The 12,869-nt window shown below is 40.4% G+C and overlaps 1 protein-coding gene across 1 annotated transcript; it reads right to left on the reverse strand.

Annotated features, from left to right (window-relative positions):
• Positions 1–1,708: 1,708 nt before the first annotated feature.
• ARPC3 (actin related protein 2/3 complex subunit 3) lies at positions 1,709–12,080 on the reverse strand. The gene is made up of 7 exons (XM_006768907.2): positions 11,929–12,080; positions 9,200–9,299; positions 6,344–6,420; positions 4,366–4,434; positions 3,177–3,303; positions 2,510–2,604; positions 1,709–2,024 (listed from the first exon to the last, which is right to left on the reverse strand). The coding sequence occupies exons 1-7, from the start codon at positions 11,932–11,934 to the stop codon at positions 1,962–1,964; spliced, it is 537 nt and encodes a 178-aa protein (XP_006768970.1). The 5' UTR covers positions 11,935–12,080; the 3' UTR covers positions 1,709–1,961.
• Positions 12,081–12,869: the final 789 nt, after the last annotated feature.

The raw sequence follows: 12,869 nt of genomic DNA on the forward strand, positions 1-12,869 counted from the left end.
TCCAGTGCACAAATTTGGGGCATCAGAGGCCCGATGCATGAAATTCGTGCAAGAGTAGGCCTTGCTTCCCCTGGCTGCCTGCAGGTACCCGGGACCTGGCTTCCCTCACAGCCTGGGGCTTCCCCGAAGGATGTCCAGTCTAATTAGCATATTATGCTTTTATTATTATAGATATGAAAATTAACTCAAAATAGGTCAGAGACCTAAATATAAGAACTAAAAGTATAAAGTGCTTATAAAATATGCATAAATCAACACTTTGGATTAGGCAATGGTTTCTTAGATATGACACCAAAAACACAAGTGGCCGAAGAAAAAATAAACAAATGGGACTTCACCCAAATTAAAAACATCTGTACTTCAAAGGACATAATCAAGAAAGAGAAAAACCAGAACAGTATGGGACAACATTTCTGCAAACATATCTGACAAGGGTCTAGTATAATTCAAGTTAAAAATGGGCAAAGGATTTGAATAAACATTTCTCAAAAAAAGATATACAAATGGCCGATATCCACATGAAAACATGGTCAACATTAGTCACTAGGGAAATACAAATAAAAACTATAATGAGATACTGCTTCAAACCCACTAGGATGTCATAGACAAATAAGTGTTGGTGAGGCTGTGGAGAAATTAGAACCCTCACAGCCGTTGTGGAAAAAACAGTCTGGCAGTTCTTCGGAAAGTTAAACATAGTTACCATATGACTCAGTTGTTTGATTCCAATTATATGAGGTGCTAGGTACTGGCAAATTCAGAAATGGAAAGATTAGTTTACCAGGTAATGGTCAGTTTCCATTCGGGGTAATGAAAAAGTTTTGTAAATAAATAGAGATGAAGGCCTGGCAAGTGTGGCTCAATGGTTGACCGTCGACCTATGAACCATGAGGTCATGGTTAGAGTCCTGGTTGCTGGCTCAATTCCAGTAAGAAGCATGCAGGAGGCAGCCAATGGAAGATTCTCTCTCATCATTGTTGTTTCTGTCTCCCTCTCCCTTTCTGAAATCAGTAAGAACATATTTAAAAATAAATAAATAGAGATGATGGTTGCACAACATTGTGAATGGAATGTAATTAATGCCAGTGAACTGTACACTTAAAAATGGTTAAAATGGTAAATGGGAAGAGAACGAAGTTATAACATGGACAAATCCTGAAAGCCTTGTTCTAAGTCAGTGGTTGGCCAACTGCGGCTTGTGAGCCACATGTGGCTCCTTGGCCCCTTGAGTGTGGCTCTTCCACAAAATACCGACTTCTGCGCATGGGCCACGAAGGTTCAATGCACTGTACGTGTGCGCCCGTACGTAGTATTTTGTGGAAGAGCCACACTCAAGGGGCCAAAGAGCTGCATGTGGCTTGCGAGCTGCAGTTTGCTGACCACGGTTCTAAGTGAAAGAAACCAGACACAAAGGCCACATGTTATATGACCCCATTGAAGTGAAATGTCCAGAATAGGCAAATCCAAAGAGACAGAAAAATAGGTCAGTGGTTGCCAGGGACTAGGAGGAAGGGGATGGAGAGGAATGGGGGAGGAGTGGTCGTGTGTGTGACTGCTAAAGAGTACATCGTCTGCGGGTGGTGAAAATTTTCTGGAATTAGTAGTGATGGTTGCAAAACTTTGTGTCTATACTAAAAACTACTGAACTATATACTTTAAGAGGATGAATATCTACAAAAAATGTTAAGTGAATGGCAAAGGAATAACGTTTTTCTGACACAATGTTAGAAATTCCTTTATTATTTCTTATTAAGCACCAGCTTAATACTGCAGAAAATTTCAAATCACCCTTTGACAATTTGTTCTCCCCCCCCTCAAATTCTTGATAATGAACTTTTCAAGTAAAGACATGTTCTCTTCTCTCTTCTGTATAAAACTTTATGAAATAAAGGCAAAGAACTGTGTACATCTTGCGGTAAAATGCTGCCCACGCTGTGGAAACAGTGTCTGCCCAGCTCTCGTTACTGTCCAGGTCCTGAGAGGCTCTTGTTCATGAACTGTCTCTTCACAAAGCAAGTCCACCACTAACACGAGGGGACAAAACAGAACGCACAGTGGCAGTGAAATTATAGTGCAAGTTCAAGGTAAAGCCAGAATATGAATTTATTTAATATTAAAGTTTATGTTAGTCTGGCAGCCCTTATGTTATACACATTCCTTGAAAGCACATGTAAAAATGTAAAATTTATTTTTTATTTAGTGACTTATAGGTTACTCAAAATTACGAAGACAAAATAGAAGTAATAGATTCAAGATATCTCATGCCAAAAAAATCTGTCCTGATATAAGACCAGACAACCAAAAATTTTAATTATATGTAATCATTTTATGCACTCTGATTCACTGTGAACTCCTACCATGTACAAGGCACATATTCAAAATTTAACAACAAGGCAGTTTGGAAACTGAAGGTTTTCTTGCAATGAAAGATCTTAGTGTGTTTTGTTTAATGGAGACTATAGGATAAAAGGTGAGTTATCAATTAAATAGGCAAAGAAGAGGGTCTTACCTTGCTGGGTTTATCATTCTGAGGGTCAAAAACTTTCTCGCAAAGTCTCAGTCCAGTCTCTTGCCTTAGCTGCTGCAAATAGGCCCTCATCACTTCTAAAATAAGGAGCAGGCAGAACAACACAAAAAACTGTATCACAAATGTGCTCGTGGCTGATTTGGACACTGACCTTTGCAATTTATTTCTGTACATTCAAACAGGATTAGAAATAGAAATGACAGTCTAAAAGGCTTTATAGCCCTGGCCGGTTTGGCTCAGTGGATGGAGCGTCGGCCTGCGGACTGAAGGGTCCCAGGTTCGATTCCGGTCAAGGGCATGTACCTTAGTTGCGGGCACATACCCAGTGGGGAGTGTGCAAGAGGCAGCTGATCAATGTTTCTAACTCTCTATCCTTCTTCCTTCCTCTCAGTAAAAAAATAAATCAATAAATTTAAAAAAATAAAATAAAAAATAAAAGGCTTTATAACTATATTCATTTTGATCCAAAAGATTCTCTACATGTTATATTGCTATCAAGAATCTCTTGAGAGTAGCTAGTAAGAGAATGTATGTGCTAATGATCCCACTCTCAATTGTACAGCAATCAAGGCAAGAAGAGAAGGGGGGTAAAAAGTCAAGTGGAGAAAACCTTGTGCCATATAGAGAGATGTGGAGATACTGTCCTTACCGTCTTCCTGTTTGTTTGCAGGTTTGGCATAAATTGCGTTAAGTGGAAAACCAGGCTCTCCGGGAATGGGAAAATTAGTGATTCCCAGTGTATACATTTCTTTCTCACCTTGGCTTTTGGAATTGCACTAAAAAAAAAAAAATTATTTGTACACATATATTTTACAGGGAAAAGGATAATAATATACAATTGCAATTTTTTAGTTTAAGTAGCTTTGGCTGGGGTTAATATTTTTGGTGACCTTTTGCCCATAGGCTTTACCTGTGGGCCCCTTCTCAGAATAGTGTTTTAAATAATTAAAATATAATACATAGAATTATAAAAGAAACCAATTATACTGAAATGCAGTAACTATAATATCAAAAAAGTTGTTATAGTCATACATGTGCTTCTTTATTCATCTACTAAATACAAGATCTTACCATAGCCCTAATAACTAAATTCTGAAGTAGTGATGTGTAAACAACATTGCAAAAAATCTTCCACTCTAAATGCAAACTACTGTGGTTTCTATTGGAGAAAAAGTCACAAAAATTGCTAAAACAACTGTGGGTTGTTGTCCACATTGATAATGAAAGTAAATGCTAAATTTCAGTAACAGGTTAGTGAAAAGACAGATGGAATCTTTTCCCACTCTGGTTAATGGGCCCCTGAATTCTATCCTTGGACTCCCAAGTTAAGAATCTCTGAGCCAGCCCTAGCTGGTTATGCTCCGTGGATAGAGCATCAGTCTGCAAACTGAAGGATCCCACGTTTGATTCCGGTCAAGGGCACATGCCCAGGTTGCAGGTTCGATCCCCAGTAGGGGGCATGCAGAAGGCAGCTGATCAGTGATTCTCTCTCATCAATGATATTTCCACCTCTCTCTCCCTCTCCTTTCCTCTCTGAAATCAATAAAAATATACTTGTTCCATTCCAGTCAAGGGCATGTGCCATGGTTGCAGGGACATCCTCAGTGGGGGGGAGGGGGTGCAGGAGGCGGCTGATCCATGTTTCTCATCGATATATGCAAAGCCGTATCCTCCGATTAGTTAACTACACTTAAGTTTAGAAATCTACATTCAGATTTTTCTTTCAAGTCCAAGCTCTAAGTCAGAGGAAATATGTTCTATTTGCCCTTAAAGTCTTATCGAGTCCAAATACCTATCAGTAGCTTGTTTTCCTGAGATGATCATGCAAGTTTAATTACCTTTTGGAGTTTCTTTAGACACTCAGAAATGTAGAGAGTTATGTATATCAAGGTTCTATCAGCTTCATTCTACAGAGGGGAAAACAAAACTTAAAAACAGTCCTGAACAAAGCTTAACAATTATGTGCAACAAATGAATTCACATCTTTGTCTTTTGATTACCAACTGAAAACTGCGAAAGTATAGTTACTATAGCATCAAAAATTCCCATTCTCCAGCCCTAGCTGGTTTGGCTCAGTGGATAGAGCGTCAGCCTGTGGACTGAGGGTCCGGGGTTCGATTCCAGTCAAGGTACATGCGGGGTTGTGGGCTTGATGCCCGGCGAGGGACATGCAGGAGGCGGCCAATCAATGATTCTCTCTCATCATTGATGCTTCTATCTTTCTCTCCCTTTCCCTTCCTCTCTGAAATCAATAAAAATACATTAAAATTCCCATTCTCCAAATGCAATCTTCTGAAGCCCCTTTCTGTCTGCCCTGAGCTGCTCCTGTTGTCCTCCGTTCCTCTTGCCCTTGGGTTCCCGAGGAACTGTGCCAACAGCCCCACATTCTGTGTAGGAAGCTGAGTTCACAGAGCTGCCAGGAAAGCTGAGGTGCACCATATGGTTCGCTAATTTTAAAAAACCCTTTCATTTTAGGATCTCTGCCGAGAACAGAAACATTCATGACTCTACAAGAGGAAACAATATTTCACGTGTGACTTGTTCTTGAAGAGCTCTGTAAGCCCAACTCTTAACCTAAAGGAAAATGTGGAAAGGTGAATGGGTATGGATCCAATGTGGCACGTACTTCAGGTCAAAGTTTACACAGATTTGCCCCATCAGTGTGGCTCAATGGTTGAGCATCGACTTGTGAATCAGGAGGTCGCGGTTCAATTCCCATTCAGGGCACATGCCCGGGTTGTGGGCTCGACCCCTAGAGTGTGGGGCATGCAGGAGATAGCTGACCAATGATTCTCTCTCATCATTGATATTTCTCTCTCCCTTCCTCTCTGAAATAAATAAAAATATACTTTTAAAAAAAGTTTACACAGATTTATAGTTTAAAAAACAAACTATAAAAAAACCAAACAAAACTATAGTTTCCTATATTTCAGATCATGTGATAGTCAAGTGAGAATGAAATGTGGCAGAATTTTATTTATTTACACCTATTACAAATAAAACACATAAGACCATGCATTAGATACAGAAAACACTCCACTAATAACACAGACTATTTAGGCTACAATTTGTAAGCCAAGAATTTACAAAAAAAGATTTCAGACCCTGTTTGATTCCAAAAAGCCAAAGTTTGGCAGGAAGTTAAAGTTTCATATTCTAGAATATTATCCATAAAATGTGTTGATATTTCTTGTAACTTGCTCATAGCGGAAGCTCAGAAATTTTTTTCTATTTCCCTCTCTCCTTTTCTACCACCTTCACCTCGACCTGAATCCTACCAAGAACTAAGAGAAGGGAGAAAGGGTGCTTGAAGGAAGGGTCAGGGTCATTGAAGTTTATTTCTCCATCTCAGGTCCAGGATACAGAAGTGTATAAAAAATAACATAGCATATAGGATTTTTAATTATAGGCTGGTACATAGTAGGTACTTAGTTAATGTAGGATAAAGAAACAAAGACCAGATAATAAATATCTCAGGCTTTGCAGTTTTTATTACAACTACTCAACTCAACTATTGTGGCGTGAAAGCAGCCATAGACAAAATATAAACAAATGTGTATAGCTGTGTTTCAATAAAACTTTTTTTTACAAAAAGAGGTGGTGGGCCAGATTTGGCCCTTTGGCTGTCATTTGCCAACCTGTGGTGTAGACTTTGGAAGAAAAATAAGAAATTAATATTGACATAAAGCTTAACATTAAGTACTATTCTGGATTTTTAAAATCATATAATCTCATTTTATTTAGAGCAACCGGACTGCCAGCCAGATCTTTTTCCCATCAGAAAATTATTTACATATTAAAAGCTCTGTACTTTACCTTAATTTCATAGTTTTTGAAGAAGACATTGGCCTTGAAGTAATAGATGGCTTCATCCACAATATCTGTGTCTTTTGCTAAGCAAGATACAAGGGGAGGGGGCAGAGAACATTAGCTTAATGCAAAACATAACATCTATAAAAGCTAGAATGAAAAAAAGTTATCCAAGATTAATGAACAGAAGTTTTGGAGTTGAATAAAATAAAATGAGGCTACTGAAATATAAAGTCTTTAGACAATTTCTAGAGAAATAAATACATAATTTATTCTTATAGCTTTATTGTTTTTATAAAAACTATACATACTATCAGAAAGATTAATCAATACCAAACAATTTTTAAAAAGTATGTATTTTTATTGATTTCAGAGAGGAAGGGAGAGGGAGAGACAGAAACATCAATGATGAGAGAGGATCATTGATTGGCTGCCTCCTGCACGCCCCCTACTGGGGATTGAGCCAGCAACCCGGGCATGTGCCCTTTACCACATGCCCTTTACCGGAATCGAACCTGGGACTTTTCAGTCCACAGGCTGGCGCTCTATCCACTGAGCCAAACCAGGTAGGGCCCAAAGAATTTTTAATTGTCACCCTAATCTCACTTCCAAGGAATAACTACTATTAACACTTGGTGAACATCGTTCCAGACATCTCTCAAAACAGACTGAGACATAGACTAACTTTAATAAAATGACTTTAAAAAGCATCCAATATAATTTTATTTGAATGTACATACGAGTTTCAGAAAAAACAACACACCTCTTAACTGTCATTTAGGAACCCATTGGGGTTCCCATGCACATCTTTCTGTTTATACTATGACTTCAAATATATTTGCACAAGCTGTTCTAGGTGCTAGAAACTGAAAAAAGCCAGAAATACTGTTGTGACAAAGACAAATCTCATTACAATTTTTTTGGCAATTTTTTGTTTTCCTTTTTTTATTTTAAAAAGGTTACAATCCCAGGGTCTTGGTATCCAGCAGCTGGTTTCAGCAACACAGAAACAGTTATTTTTATCTCTCGCCCATGCCTGCTATCCCTCTCACACAGCAGAAATGCAAAATAATCCTGAAGTTTTAATACTCTGTAAATCAGCAGTCATTATTCCTGCTCATTTCTCTGCTAAAGAATTTCAAGAGAATTTGAACTCTAGATGTGTATTCCGTGCAATCTATTTTCTTATCTGTAAAAAAGGAAACTTCCTCAAAGATTTCAACAGTGTTTATAAAAACCAGCTAGTTCTTTTAAATGTCACCATAGGTGGTGGGGAGGCTACAAGGTTCAGAACCTAGGAGGGTATTTGGCACATAAAAGGTGTTCAAAAGATATTTGTAAATAATCAGATTAATGCTAAGAGTTATTTAACTCCCAGAATAGCTTACATTCATCCATAATTCCAATTTGGTTTGAATCCAGTCCTCTGGGGAACAGTAACAGGTCATTCCTTATCTGTAGAAATCTTCAAAGAACTGTAAGGGTGGTAATCAGATTAACCCCTTGGTCAATTGCATCTTTTGACACACCATATGGTGTTTTGTGCCGATCTGAAAGGGTTCTTCTCAAGGAATCTAAGCCAACATTGGCTATTTTTTTCTCTGCACTGTAATTCTTTTACGTCATTTTTCTTCTCTTTGGTCTGCTTTCTTTTCCCCATCTGTTCCTTTTATTTCATTTCAAAATCAAGTAAAGACTATAGTGACTCACCAGATTTATTAGGTTTATTGAGCTTGCAATTAAATTTAAAAAGGTCAAGTCTAACAGTCTGGCAGGAGGACGGAGAGGGCCTCAGTACAAAATTATTAATTAAAACCATGGCCTTGGAAACCATGAATGGAACTCAGTGCAGACCCCTTCTGGGTGCAGGGAAACCATGTCTAATATAATACACATCATACTGTTGGCAGATTATCTCAGAATGTGTCCGAAGAGTCTCAGATAGTGTCTAAAAAGAATGGAGCTCTGAACAGTAAAAAATGGTCCGGGGGTGGGGGACGAGGGGGAGGAATGTGAGTACCAAGAAAGAAAGCACATGTAAAATTCAGAATTAGTAATGTTTTTTAGGACACATCTTTTAACATATAAGATTGAGCCCTGGCTGCTGTGGCTCACTTGGTTGAGCGTTGTCCCATGCACAAAAACGTTGCCAGTTAGATTCTGGTTGGGGCACATTTCTGGCTTGTGTTTCACTCTCACATTGATTTTTTTTTTTTTCTCTCTCTCTCTCCCTTTCCCTTCTTGTCTCTCTAAAAGTCAATTTAAAAATCTTAGAAAAAAATATATACACATATATATTTAAGATTGAGGTATTGCTAAAAATTGAAACTCCTGAGCAATGGAAAAAGGAAATAGAAGGAAAGAGGTCAAAATATGTTTTGTTGTGCCCTAGTTGGATTGGCTTAGTGGCTCAGTGGTTGTAGGCTCCTCCCCGGCCTGGGCCCTGGTAAGACCACTTTCTCTAGATAAGGATCAAAAATGAAAAAAAAAAAATTTAAAAAAATTTTTTTTTCCAGCTTGATAGCAGAGAAGGGGTGGGGACATGGAAGTAGCAGCATTAGATTAGTTTGTAAGAACTGACAGTCATAACAGAAACAGTGTCAAGATTTAAGTGTCAACATTTTCTCTTTTCCCTCAACAAAATATCCTGGAGAAATTAGCAGCAAAGATAGTTTCCTATTAGATACAACATATACCCATAATCTTGAAAGGCCTAAAAAGCAATATCCATCAACCAAATAGAAAATACAACAGCAACCAGAGACAGAGGACTAAGCCAAGAATTTCCCTGACTTAATGTCAGAGGGTTGCTAGATGATTCACACCAACATCTGGAAATAATGGAAAGGGGTTTCGACTTACTCTCTCTAGGGGCAGGTCCTTTGAACTGACTTCTGATGGGCAACAGTGCCATGTTTCCAATGAGTTTGGTGTCGGGGTCCATGAGAGAAGAGTGGTAAGCCTGTAGTGGCAAGCCAGATAAGAATACAGAAACAGAAGGAGAACAAATGTCAGCAAGGCAAACAAGTACATTTCTCCAAAGGAAAAAAAAAAGAGTAACCCACCCAAAGATTAACTAGGGCATGTGGCAGAGGGAAGGATGGCAGCAACATGCAGAGCTGGCTCTTACTGGCTCATGAAAACCAACTGTTACTTTTTTAGGAATTTTCAAAAATTAAATTATATAAATTTGCAATAAATTTTATTAAAAACAAAGGTAATAAAGATTCAAAATGCATTACTCCTTATTTTTAAAAAGTATTTTACTGTTGCCCATGATCTTAAAGTTATTTATGTCTTTTGTATTTTTTAAAAAAATATATTTTATTGATTTTTTACAGAGAGGAAGGGAGAGAGATAGAGAGTTAGAAACATCGATGAGAGAAAAACATCGATCAGCTGCCTCTTGCACATCTCCCACTGGGGATGTGCCCGCAACCCAGGTACATGCCCTTGACCGGAATCGAACCTGGGACCTTTCAGTCCGCAGGCCGACGCTCTATCCACTGAGCCAAACCGGTTTCGGCGTCTTTTGTATTTTGATGGCAGAAATAGCACTACTAGTACATAATGAATGGGGTGCTACTGTGCATCTCTTTCCATTTTACATTCAGTGACATCACACTGGCAACTGGTGGGAATAGTTACACTGCAGAAATAGGCAAACATTATATAAACCAGGAGTACCCACCCATCAGCTGTGGTTAAGCCAGAACCCAAGCACTAGTTTTTCTGTTCTGCCACTTCCTAGCTTTATATCTTTGACCAAAACATCACTTTTCTTAATCTGTTTCCAAATTTTTATATTGAGGAAACTATACCACCTTCATTGGGGAGGTGTGAGTTAAAGGATGAAGGGGGTAAACTCACATTTTTGAGAGCAATATGTGTATGATTCCTAGTTCTGCCTTTTACAAAATGTCTGGCTTTTTGTAAGACAACACGGGCCCCATTCATGTATTCATTCATTCACCAACTGATTATTAAGCACCTTCTGAAGGCAAGGCTTGGTCATTTAAAAGTATGCAAGACCAGTATGGTCTCCATCCTTGAAGAACTTTCGGGCTAATAGAGAAGACAGATATTAATTGAGTAATATCAAGATATTAAATAAGTGCTCGGTGTCCAACTGGAATGAGCACAGGGCTTGTAGAGAACTGGCTTAAAACCTGGCTTACCAAGGCGTTTGCACTAGAGTGCAACCTTGGGTAAAATACTTAACTTCTCTCAGCCTCAGGTTCCTCCTCTGAAAAATGAGAAAAGAATAACATATCTGGCCTAGACGGTTTGGCTCAGATAAATCTACCCCACAGACTGGCTATGGGCCTCCAGACTGAAGGGTCCCAGGTTCAATTCCAGCCAAGGGCACATGCCCAGGTTGCAGGCTCGATCCCCAGTAGGGGGCGTGCAGGAAGCAGCTGATCAATGATTCTCATCATTGATGTTTCTATCTCTCTCTCCCTCTCTGAAATCAATAAACTTTAAAAAAAAAATTTTTTTTAAAAGAGTAACAATCTACTTCATAGGATCACTGTGAGGATTAAATGGGATAATTTATATAAAGTGTGTAGCTCAGGGCCTGCCTGGAACACATCAGGAATCAAATGGTCGCTATGGAATTCACAATATTTGTACCGATAACTATGGCTTGCGCCTTTTTTTTAAATCACAGGTATGCTTCATCTAAAGCAGCCCCCACCATCCCCTTCACCAGCTACTACACCACTGTCTTGTTCCTCATCTATGTTCTTCATAGCATTTGTCACTATCAGAAATTACCTCATTTTATTTGCATTTGTTTCCTGTCCGCCTCCCTATTAGAATGTAAACTCCGTAAAAACAGGGATTTGCTGCCCTAGTCCCTGCTGTAGCCGTGCTTAGCACGCAGGTGCTCAGTAATGTTTGTTGTTTGAATGATCCCATGTTGTTGAAAACTTCCTTTTCCCTCATCTGCAAAATGGAGGCCTCCCACGACGGCGATAAATCTACCCCACAGATTGGCTATCAGAAATTAAGAGAAACCAGACCACCACTAATTTTACTCCTATTAGAATGCACAATAAACCGGAAACCTGTGGAAACCAGGCTCGGCCCTGGCGTTTGCCCCGGGGGCCCTAAACCCACAGTGCAGGGGTGGCGGCCCCAGGGGAGGAAGTGGGGTCTGACAGAGGACAGGAAGCGGAAGGGACCTGTCCCCTGGGTTGGAGAAGGAAGTGGGATTTCAGAAAAAAGGAGAAGCCGGACCCTGAACTAGAAAAATGAAAAATAAAAAGTGCTTCCCCTTGACTTAGTGGCTCCATGAGGCTTTGGGGACCCAGCCAGTGTCGGGGGTGGGGGTGGGGTACAGAAAGGGCAAAGGTGGGGTCGGCATTGGAGAGAAGGGGCCAGAGGGCTGAGGCAGCCTCTCTCGTACCCCAGGCCGACACTCGCCGGTCCCCAGTCCTACAGGAACTGGCTCCCTCCCCTCTCCCCTGGTCTGGACCCTGCTTCCTCTCCGACCGGCTTGGCCCGCTTCTCTCGGCGCACGCACATTTCTCACCGCTCTCCCCAATTCTCGCCATCACCTCACACCCCGGACTCGGGCTCCTTACCGGCATCTTGACGTCTCCCGAGTTTCAACTCAATGAGGAGAATCGGGTTAGGGAGAGGAGCTTCCGGTCCGGCGCTTGGGCGGGGTAGGCGGAAGTGAACCGGAAGAGGAGGGCGAGGGGACGATTTGCGCTTCCGGTCTTGAAGTTCCGCCGCTGGCTGCTGGGGCTGCGGGGACCCGAAGGGGCGCCAGGGGGCGCGCCAGCACTAAGTAGAGGCTGAGTGTCGCGCATTCGTGAGGCTTGGAGCTGGCGATGGGTCTTGGGGTTACAAGTCCCTGTGAAGCATTACCTGGGTCACACTATTTTATTTTATTTTTTAATACTTTCAAAATTGACTTCAGAGAGAAAAGGAGAGGGAGAGATAAAAGCATCAATGAGAATCATGGATCGTCTGCCTCCTGCACGCCCCACACTGGGGATCAGCCCGCGACCCAGGCAGGTGCCCTGACCTGAATCGCACCATGGTTCATAGTCTTCCCTCTTAACTACTTTTGGTGTTTATCTCCCCATCCATGTGAACACCAAAAAGGCAGGGATTTTTGTCTGTTTTGTTCACTGCTGTGTACCCCGTGTCTAAAAAAAATGTGATGATACATAAACATCAATAAATTTTTGCTAAGGGAATGAAAACCTACTAGTTTTAAAAATGGAGAGCACATTGGTAAGGGATTTGTGGGTTACTCTGTACTGCAATTCTTTGTGTAATGACTGAGAAAATGGACTCTGGATTTGAATTCCAGCTCCTACACTTACCAGGCTCTGTAATTTTGGGCTAGTGAATTAATCTAGCTAATCAGTTTCCTCACCTGTAAATGGAGATAACAGTACTTAATTCAGTTTTGTGAGGATGAATGAATTGCATGTAATGTGCTGAGAACTTCTAAGGCTCAGGAATGTTAAAATTACTAGAAAGCACCTCATGTTAAAAGACAAGTTCATTC

This window comes from Myotis davidii, unplaced genomic scaffold (assembly GCF_000327345.1).
Source record: "Myotis davidii unplaced genomic scaffold, ASM32734v1 scaffold223, whole genome shotgun sequence".
Classification (NCBI taxonomy): domain Eukaryota; kingdom Metazoa; phylum Chordata; class Mammalia; order Chiroptera; family Vespertilionidae; genus Myotis; species Myotis davidii.

Excerpts from the sequence above, each read along its gene's own strand:
- ARPC3 (XM_006768907.2), bottom strand. Across the intron at positions 6,421-9,199 it reads AGGACCTGCCCCTAGAGAGA|CAAAAGACACAGATATTGTG; the intron begins GTAAGTCGAAAC and ends TATCTTGCTTAG. Across the intron at positions 2,025-2,509 it reads AGAATGATAAACCCAGCAAG|TGGTGGACTTGCTTTGTGAA; the intron begins GTAAGACCCTCT and ends CCCTCGTGTTAG.